Consider the following 10,795-nt stretch of genomic DNA (forward strand, 5'->3'; position numbering starts at 1 on the left):
AATTCCAGATATCCAAAACATGCACAAAATAAAATAATAACATGCTGTTCAATTTACCCCGTGTACCCCGCCTTCTCCCACAGCAGCTGGGATCGGCTCCAGCCACCCGCGACCCCGAAAGGGAGCAGCGGCAGAAAATGAATGAATGAATGAATGAATGAATGAATGAATGTTCAATTTAAGAGAACTATGAAATAAAATACATACGCACATTGTGCAAATGAAAAGTATCAACAGTCAATGGCATTAAGAATTCTTCTGTACAGTGCTCATCATATTTTTCAACAATTCAGGATCATGATGCTCTGATGACTGATTCTATATTGCTTCTGTGTGTGAGTTTATTATCTGGTGGAGAGATCGTTTCTGTCTTCAGCTGGAGGAAACTTCCATTTCACTGTCATGCACACCCTGAGCTGCTTCACTCAGTATGGTGATCACTGTTGATATTGTGGCATCAGGATCCAACAGTTTCACCAAAGGCACATTCACACCTCTCTCCTGAAAGATCAGATTTTGCAGAGTCATGGCCTGCATGGAGTCAATGCCCAAGGAGGACAGATTTGTGTCATCTCCCAGCTCACCCTGCTCCAGGCCTATGGTCTCACTTAGCAGAGAGATCACATAGAGTTTTGGTGAGACACCATCAGTTTTTTTATCTTCCCACTCCATCTCTTCCGATTTTTGGAGAACCTCCTCAACTAATGCTGACAGACGCATTTTCAGGGCTCTATTTTGAGAGAGGATGTTGTTGCGGATGTTCCTGAAATGAAACCTGCACACAGCTTGTTGGGGTCGGTTGAGCACAAGACATTGCTCCAAGCTTGTATGAACCTCAGCCACATCTAAAACCATTATGCCTTTTGCCTCCAGAAATCGCTGGAAATGTTCTTTGTTCAAAAGCAAGCCAAGGTTCATGGCACCCCAGTTGATAGACTGTCCAGGCAGCCCAAGCTTGCGCCTGTACTGACAAAACAGGTCTAAAAAAGTATTGGCTGCTGCATAGTTTGTTTGGGATGCATTTCCCAGAAAAGCAGAGATGGAGGAGTAGCACACAAAATAGTCCAACTCGCACTTCTGCGTTGCATGATGCAGATTCAGGACACCATTGACTTTGGGTCTAAAAACCTCCTCGTACAGAGATCTGTCAAGAGTTTCAATCAGCCCATCACGCAAGACAACTGCACTGTGAAACACCCCCCTAATCGGACAACCGGGAAACTTAAGGTTGATGGCAGAAATAACCTTGTGCACATGCTCAGAAACAGATATGTCACACTCCATGCTGGTGATGCTGTTGCCACACCGTTTCTCCACGTTGAGTATCTCTTGCTGTACATCAGGTTTTGGTTTGCTCCTTGAGAGTATTACTATGTACTCACCGCCTCTTTGAGAAATGAACTTGACAGTTTCAAATCCCAGACCTGAAAGACCACCTGAGACTATATACACGGCTCTCTTTCGAAAAAACAGTGTGTTTGTTGGCAACAGTGGAATGGCAGACAGCTTCCGGTCATCAGCCTTTCCTAGAGTCACTACAGCCAGTTTCTTTGCGCTAAAGTATGACTGTGGTTTCTCTGAATCAAGGCATCTGCTTCCAGACATTTCACACTGAAAAGTATAGTTTCGAAGTGCAAACTTCCTGTCGAAATTCAGGGACCTCAACCAGTGTTGAATGTGTGGCTTGTGTGCTCTCAGGTATCCCTTTTGCAAGATAACTGATACCTGGATTGTCTGTACATGAACACTGTCCTTAAAGCTTTCAATCACTTCCTGAGTTTTCACACCCTCCGTTGGACATTCACAAACGATCACAACATGTTGAATGCATGGAAATGTCGAAACTTTAGCAGTCAGGGATTCATCCAACGGAGGCAAGATGATGCATGCCTCCATTTGCTCCATGTGCCTGACATCGAAAAAAGAGTCATTGCACGGTGTGCTAACTGTTACATTCCAGCCAGATTTGATACAAGCACATGTCAAAACCTTCACCAGAGCAGAATTACGCACTGAGCAAAGGATCCCTACATTATGTTTGGCTCTTGGCAATGCTCGATGAACAATCTCCCATGTGAGGACAAAGTGAGAAACATTTGGTGTTTTTTCAAGATACGGGAACCTTTTGGTGCGGTAACAAACATCTTGTGGGACTCTCACCTTACTAGTAGCCACCACAGGATAACATACAGCAACACGGTCTCCTACTTTCAGTTTCCTCACATCTTTTCCCACTGCCGTAACAGTCCCACTGAAGTCAAGAGCAAGCAGCTTGTGTTTCTGAGATGAATGCTTGTTCCAGTACAATGTCTGACCAAATTTTAGATGTGAGGCACTGACAGGGAAATAATCAGATGTATGGACACACAGTTTCCTTGGTTGGATTTCCACTGATGTCTCACTCATTTCCTTGGCATCCAGTTCAAAGCGAATGGCACTGAGTTGAGTCATATTGCATGCATCATTTGTTTGAAAGACACATGTTTCAGGCATTGAAGAGTTGTAATGGCCCTCTGAACTGTCAGTAGTTTCTGGAGGGGTACGGACAACAGAAGGCTTCAATATCTGCCCATCTTTTACCACTAACTCTGGGTAGCTGCTGCAAGGATATGACCTGAGGACCTCAGACAGTGCCTCGATGTCCTTGGCAGAGACAGTGCTTATATCAATGAGCTGAAAAGAAAGCTCTGGTATCTCCGCAGCGAAAGATCTTGTCATCCCAACCAGAGCAAAACCTGGATTTATGTGGTCTGCGGTGATGTCAGATGAGCAATACGTTACTGCCCTAATTGAGTTTGGGAAATGGATTTGTTTCAACTGAAGAACAATTTGGCGGAAAACCTCACAGCAGCTTGTCAAGTTCTGAAGAACAACATCGGCACTATGTGAGGTGAGGTTTTCTTTGCCCCAGAGAAACAAGACCTCATCAAACTTGTTCTCAATATCTGTGATGTTGAGATTTTCCAACAGAGAAGGAAACCCACTGCTCAAGATTTGTTCTGCATGTGTGAATGATACATATCTGGAATTCGAATTGAGATGCTGTTGCAAACCTTGAGCAATCCCAATATGGTCACAGAAGACCAGAGCCTTTGGAGGAGGAGCAGGACTGAAACCATCGATTACACTGTAGACATTGTGGTAGAAGTACTCCTCAACAACATGAGAGTGGCTACCAAGGTATTTGATCATCACATGCTTAACCTCAACCAACACTCTCCCCTCCCTGTCTGCAAAGCAACCACAGACCTCAAAGTGATCAGTGCCCACATCAGTGGCTCGCAAATAAACAATCATCTCCTTTTGCAAGGGTTCAAACACCTTCAGACTTCCTATTTTGGCAGGAAATCCTGGTCTACCAGCAAAGATGTGTTCAACTGTAACTGGAAGAAGCTGCATCAGATAATCCAACACAACGGGATGAATGTAGTAATCATAGAATTGAGACATCAGTTCCTCAGGGACTGAGATGGGTGCAAAAGCCTCCTTCAGTTCTTCCCCATAATGTATGTCTGCTTTATTTTGGAATACATCCCCATATTGGAAGCCCGCCTGAGAGAGATAACCATACAACTCCTTAAAGCTCACAACAGATGTGCATCGTTTCTGGATGGAGGTCAGTGAAATGCATGACTCCTCAAGCAGCCTCTCTTCATTCAAAACGACAGTGCCTGATGCATACACAGCAGAAGGGGAAAGTACAGTGAATCTGGTTTCTTGATCTTTTTGTTCAAGTTGCACTTTGAGTTCAGGAGATTTGTGACTCAACACAAATGGGCTGTGAAAACTGACACTCAGCTGGACGAAATTGAGGGGCACTTTTGGTTTTGCAGCTGCCATGAATGCAGCTAAACCCACCTCAGCATAGAAAGCACCAGGGATGATGGGTATCCCATTGTGCTTGTGCTCTGTCAAGTAGGAAGAGGATTCAGACTTCAGATCACAAGTGAAAATGTTGCTTCCACTTCCTGTCTGATGGAGCACTGGGTGGTCACTTTGTGTATTTGTCTGTGCTGCTCCAATGATAACATCTCTGTGTGAACAATCAAACTGGTATCGTGGGAAAGACAGTGGCATCGTCTCATAGCCCCTGTAGAAAGTGTTCCAGTCTACTGGAGCACCGAGTTGAAAAAGCTGAGAAACAACAGACCTGACTGATTCATGATCTTTCTTTGGCATCACAGAGGCAAGAACAGCTGTGCCATTTCCCAGAGTTTCCACGATGTTTCTTTGCAGTGCCCTTCTTGGCCCTATCTCTACAAAGACCACGCTCCTCTTATCTTTAGCTACTGATCTCACTGCCTGCTCAAAAGCCACTGGCTTACGAATGTTTCGGGCCCAGTACTTGCCTGTGCAGAAATCTCCCTGCTGAACTTCCTTGCCTGTTACTGTTGAAAACAACTCTGCGTTAAGCTCATTCATATGCAAGGAGCCAATTGCTTTTTGAATATCTGATAGGATCGGGTCCATTATGTGGCTGTGGTAGGCAGTGGGAACATCAAGCAGGCGGAGGAACAGATTTGAACCGATAGCTGAGTTACTGAGCTCCTTCTGGACGTTCTCAATTGCACTTGCATCACCAGAAAGGGTGCAAGACTGAGGACTGTTGAAAGCAGCGACACAAACTTTACCAGCGTAGGGAGGAAGAAAAGATGATACCTCTGAAACAGGCATGTTGCTGACCACAAGCATCGTCCCTCCTGTGACTTTCCTCTGGAGAGTGCTCCGGAAATATATGACTTTCACTGCATCTTCAAGAGACAAGAGGCCAGAACAGTGAGCAGCTGCAACTTCACCAACAGAGTGCCCAAGGACTGCATCAGGCTTCACCCCCCAGTGCTTCAGTAAGGTGGAAATCCCCACCTGGATGGCAAAGAGAAGAGGCTGAATAACATCTGGACTGTTGAAGTCACTACTCTCAGTCTCACTCTCGAGTGTCTTCAGAATGTTAAGACTGCCCAGACTTTGGAAACACAGCGAAATCTCAGCAATCTTTTCTCTGAACACAGGCTCTTTTTCCAGGAGCTGCTTGCACATACCATGGTAAGTGAGACCATTACCACAGAAGACAAAAACCAACTTCGAATCCAAGGAGGCTGGGGTGACATTTTTTCCAACAGAAGCTCTCAGTTTCTCTTTAAGGTCAGTAATACACGATGCCTCAATGACTTTTCTGAATTTATGCTTTTGGTGGCTTCTCCTGCAGGCTGATGTGTAACACAATGGCTGCAGGTGAACTTCCTCATCTGCCTCCAGCTGTTTGATGGTGTCTTCCATAGTCATAGAAAGGGATTTCAATGAATTGGCTGATGTGACAAAATAGTTCACTTGCCTTTCATCAATTTTTTGCTCAGCACATGGTTGCATGTGCTGTGTGACAATGGCGTGTGCATTTGTCCCTCCAAAGCCAAAGTTGTTTACTCCAGCAGTTCTTACTCTACTTGTTTTCCACTTTTCTGTTTTTTGGGGAATTTTGATGTTCAACGATTTGGCATCTACACTGGAACTGTCATCAGAGTAGAAAACTGAGGGAACAATGGTCTTATGCTTCATCATCAGGAGAACCTTGATGAGTCCGGCCACTCCAGCTGCAGATTCAGTGTGTCCAATGTTGCTCTTCACAGAGCCAATCCACAGTGGCTTTGAACCAGGAGGTCTGGCTTTAGCAATGACATTTGAAATGCTCCCTGCCTCTGTTGGGTCTCCAGCTGGAGTTCCTGTCCCATGTGCTTCTATGTACTGGACATTTTCCAGGTCGGAAACTGAATAGACCCTTCTGAGCAGCTCCTCTTGTTGTGTCATGGAGGGCTTGGTGATTGGAGTGACAGAGTGTCCATCTTGGTTTACTGCTGTTTTTCTGATGACACCCCAGATATTATCACGGTCTTGGAGAGCCTGGGAAGAAATCACATGGCAAAAATTAAGCTGAAAGTAACATAACAACAGTTACTCGTTTAGTTTTTTCCACATTCACACCTTTTTAAGGGGCTTCAGGAGAACAACCCCACAGCCCTCCCCTCTGCCGTAGCCATCTGCTCCTCTGGAGAAAGGTTTGCTGGTGCCATCAGGGGAGATCATCCTGGCCTTGCTGAGTGCAACAAATAGTCTTGGATCAATAATGCAGCTGACTCCTCCACATACAGCCATCTCAGAGTCACCTGAAGAGAGAGAAGAATCCTTTTCCTCAATAATGTTTGATGCCATGCTGTCAATAATCTACTATGCTGCTGGAGTGACTTTCACTTCATGTCTGAGTTGCGTCAGACGATATACTGACCGAGTTTAATGGATTGGCAGGCAAGATGCAGCGCAACAAGAGATGACGAACAGGCACAGTCTATGGACAGCGAGGGTCCAGTAAAGTTGAAGATGTAGGAGACTCTGTTTGCTGCAATGCTCATAGCGAGCCCTGTGCCTGTCCAGTGGTTGATCACACTCGGATGTACCTGTGCTGCGTTTGTTTCATAATCTCTGTTCATTATGCCTACAACAGAAAACAATAGATCATTTTTGACTCTACATATAATCCAAATTAATTTCATTGTTGTCTGAGAACTTCATGTCATTGTCTCACCAAAAAACACTCCTGTCCTTGTTCCGCTGGCCTTCTCCATAGGAATGCCTGCATTCTCTAAAGCCCGGTATACACACTGCAGGAGCTGTTTTTGTTGCGGATCCATTTGTTGCACTTCACTGTCAGTGATACCAAAAAACCTGTGGTCGAACTCATTGTACCTGCAAATGTTCAGAAAACATTATATTGACATTTTGAGCTGTGGATTTTTGAACTTCACCATGAAATTCACTATTTGCAAAGCAGAGGTTGAAGTAACTCATTGCAAATATTAATATTGTTGTAATTAATATCTTTTTCATTGATTTGTTTCAAGCATGTAATTGTACAAATGCTTACTTACAGTTTAATGTGTGCATTTCTCAACTTCACTTAGAGCTGGGCAACGATTAAATTTCTTAATCGCGATTAATCACATGCCAATCCTGGAGTTAATTGCGATTAATCGCAATTAAAATGGCTCATTTGAAGTCTGTCAAGGCCATTCAAAATTGTGTGTAACAATTTTAAAAGTCATCAAATATGATTTATAGCTTAAAATACCAAGTCTTTACCAAGATTGTCCCCCCAACACACACACACACACACACACACACACACACACACACGCTCATACGCACGCACACGCACGTACACGCATGCACACATACACCTGAAGTTGTTCCTTTTTCGTTCGTTTGTTTTGTTAAAAAATTCAATTAGCATAGATTGGGATAAAACTTCTTTTGTATTTTAAAGTTATCTGCTGTAATCATTTAACTATACGGTAAAATGTTTTCATTACCTTTCCACATCCTGGCTGTAGATAAGGTAGCACTTTTACCATTTAAAATTAATTGAAACCACACTGATTTATCGTTGAGTAGAAATGTCAACGTTGTTTCAATGTTCCTGATGGTTGAAATACCATAGAAATACCATTGGTCTTTGGTCAGAATTTCAATGTTGTTTCAACGTTGAAATCTGGTGTTGAATCAACATCAGATTTCTACATTGATTCAATGACTTATAGTTGAAAAAATAACATTGATTCAATATAGTTTCAATAACTGCTTGCTGTCTGGGGCAGCATGTGATCGCCGTTAATGGCCGGCTATAACTTCACTTCTCATAAATCCATAAATTATTACTGAGTAAAGTAACGAATTGAAATCATTTTTTTTAAAGTTTTTTTTATCTATTTGTTTTCATTCAGTTCACTCTGTTCACTGAGTAAGATAAAACATGCTCCTTTCTGTTTGTCTGAGACACGCGACTTGTACGCATACATTTTATATGCAATTTAAAGTTACTGAAAAGAGATAAACACTTTACAGGTGAAATTATTAAAAAATATTCTCATGATTGATAGAAAATTCTGAAAACTCCAATGAGAACATGAACTATATTATGTTAAACATATAAAATTATGGCTATCTGAATCTGTTTCCTGTTAGAGTTTAACGACGTACCCATCAATGAGGGCAGCCTTGGCTGTGCGGGATTTTCCTGCCTTGTTGTCATCTGGGTCATACCAGCTGGATACGTCAAACCTCTCTTTGGGAATTTGCACAGCGCAGTTTTTCCCCTCCAGTAGAACCTTCCAGAAGTTGTCAAGCCCCTCCCCTGCAAAAGAGCATGATTTAGATTGAACAAAATTTAAACATGATTATCCATTGAGAAAGAAGGACATTATTCATTATTCAGACTCAGTGGTACCAGAGAGATTTTGTCCTTGTCTTTTGACCCTTTCTGAAGATTCATGAAGGGTCATGCAGCCTTGCCCATGGGCCCACATGTAAAAAGTGGATTTCACTTTTCCTGTTGAAATGTCTTTGACTTGAATCAATGATTCATAAGATTGAGCAAAGATTTAATCTCATCAATCCTTTCTCAAATGAGCACACTGTTAAAATGCCGACTTTCAGATATGTTCCAAATGAAAATTATACATTTTCCTTGATATACATTACACAGGCTCACAGAAACAGAGATATTCCTCTGTAATTCCATGCATCCACCTGTTGTGCTCATTCAATAAACAACCACACAGAAAAAAAAATTCTTTCCAATAAACTGATTTAGAAAGCAAAACTTACTCATGTTTTAGAGTTATCAGAGCACAATCTAAATATTTCAAATCTTTACAGTTGATCTCTTATTCATTTTACTGCAATATAAAATACAGTATCTCAAAATGTTTGAATATTTTCTTTATTTTTTTGAATTTGAGATCACAATGATCTCCTTTTAGAGTTTATTTTTTTTCTGTTAATATGTTGTGACTGTAGATATGACTGACAAAACAATTTAGTTGTCAATGATATTCAATATGTTTTTTTTTTTTCCAATATAAATTAGGGCCAGTATGGTGGTAGCACGGTTAGAGCTCCTACTTCACATCAAGAATGTTGAAGTTATATGAAGTTTGACTCCAGGTATCACTGTACACGGTTTTCCTCTGATTTCCTGTTAGCTTGGAGTTCTGCTTACCTCCTGGAAAGTTACATCCAATTCCCACCACAGCAATACCATCTTCAGCTTCTTCCATCATGACAGAACGTCACTGAGGAAAACAGTAAAAAATCAAAAATACTCTCTGCGTCTTCACAGTCATGATAATCATCCATGTATAGGCTGCAGCAGAGCAGAAATAAGGCTAAAGAAAAGTAGTGTAATTAGATCCGTGACAGTTGAGGAAAGCAGCAGCGTTTCCTTACCTCCATCCTGCTTTCAGATTCCGTCAGTGATGGTGTCACTGCAGGACCTGCAACTGATTCTTATAGCCCACTTATTTTCTTTACTAAAAATTTATGACAGATTGTGCACGTGTCCATGGAGATGAATTACTCCAGTGTACGCATTTATGGCTTCTTGGAAATGGGTAAGTAGAGGAAGTGAATTATATGACAGTGTGGAGGCCAGGTCCTTGAAAGTATGTCAACAGTTTAAAACCAATCCTGTCACATTTTCACTTGACATCCTTTGGAAAAAAAAATTATTTGATGACATGATTAAAACATTACTGGCAAACTGATAAGGGAGAGATAGACAAAAAACATAACCCTGAACTACAATCACGACTTCACAGCATCTATTTTACAATCTAGTCTTTTGATCACAAGATGTAACAATAACTGCAGATGTGTTATCGTACGATAACACTGGGAGAATTCCTGTCACTGCAAGTGGAGCATAGTATCAAGATGAAAAAGCGGAATCTCAATAAAATATGTTGAAAAGGAATACTGCACGTTCAAGATCATTTGACCATTTTCTGTCATTCAGTATAAATGAAAGGCAAATGAGTAACAATCTGAGTGACTGTCTTCTTTTCTTGGATGCATTCATTTTAATTTTGGGGGCAGAGGTGGCCTAGATGTTAGAGCAGAGGATTTAGAAGTAGGAGTTCACAAGTTCGAATCCCGCAACTGACGTGTCACCACTGCAGGTCCCTGAGCAAGAAACTGGAGCGCCACGATGTGGCCGCAACCGAGAAATAGGATTGGTTATTATGGGAACGGAAATTCCCTCAGAGGATTGATGAGTTAGTTTGCTGCTGCTATAATAACTTTCCAGTTACTCTGAGATCGTAACACCATATTTTACTGCTTATTAAATCCTATTTCGCCCTTTTGAACATGTAAAACCAGATTTGCAAATACAGAGGACAGATTGTGTTGTCTCTTCAGTATTTAGGTACTCATTTTGAAGGTTCCTTTCTTTTTCTATTTTTTTTTTTGTCTGTTTTCAATTTGAATTTTTGAAATAAAGACATGCAAAAAATAAAGTTTATGACCGGGTAAGATGAGATTGAAAGTGTTATTGAGAATATGATTAAATCGCTCAACGACAACATCACGTGTAAGAGGTATAGATGTCTCTCTGACCTCCACTGCCTCTCAACACCAGTCCATGAAGGACACAACCAGAGGAGCAGGCAAGCTGAGTTACATATCTTGTCCACAAGAGGGCGATGTTCAATGTTCAAAATTTGTTGTCTGAAGTAACCTCCATCAGTTAATTCACTAATTCATTAATTTATTTCGAGCAAATAAAAACTGTAGTATTTCTAATACAACGTTCCTGTACAGAACTAAATCAATATACAAATGCTTTTGACAGAAAACAAGAAATAAAACAAAAAAAAGTGGCAAATCAAATCAAACTTTATTTATAAATATTTAGCACTTTTCATATTCAGAAAAAACAACACTTAGTGCTAAACAGTAAAATCAGTAT

The 10,795-nt window shown here is 41.4% G+C and overlaps 1 protein-coding gene across 1 annotated transcript; it reads right to left on the reverse strand.

Moving 5' to 3' along the window:
- Positions 1–372: 372 nt before the first annotated feature.
- Positions 373–9,107, reverse strand: LOC115394765 (mycolipanoate synthase-like). Its single transcript, XM_030100114.1, has 6 exons — positions 9,047–9,107; positions 8,026–8,179; positions 6,575–6,735; positions 6,278–6,484; positions 5,977–6,158; positions 373–5,895 (listed from the first exon to the last, which is right to left on the reverse strand). The coding sequence occupies exons 1-6, from the start codon at positions 9,105–9,107 to the stop codon at positions 373–375; spliced, it is 6,288 nt and encodes a 2,095-aa protein (XP_029955974.1).
- Positions 9,108–10,795: the final 1,688 nt, after the last annotated feature.

Source organism: Salarias fasciatus, chromosome 9 (genome assembly GCF_902148845.1).
Source record: "Salarias fasciatus chromosome 9, fSalaFa1.1, whole genome shotgun sequence".
Classification (NCBI taxonomy): Eukaryota; Metazoa; Chordata; class Actinopteri; order Blenniiformes; family Blenniidae; genus Salarias; species Salarias fasciatus.

Coding starts and splice junctions, on each gene's coding strand:
- LOC115394765 (XM_030100114.1), bottom strand. CDS start 9,107: ATGATGGAAGAAGCTGAAGATGGTATTGCTGTGGTGGGAATTGGATGT. Junction 8,180..9,046: donor TGGATGTAACTTTCCAGGAG/GTAAGCAGAACT, acceptor GCTCTTTTGCAG/GGGAGGGGCTTGACAACTTC. Junction 6,159..6,277: donor CTGCCAATCCATTAAACTCG/GTCAGTATATCG, acceptor CTCTCTCTTCAG/GTGACTCTGAGATGGCTGTA.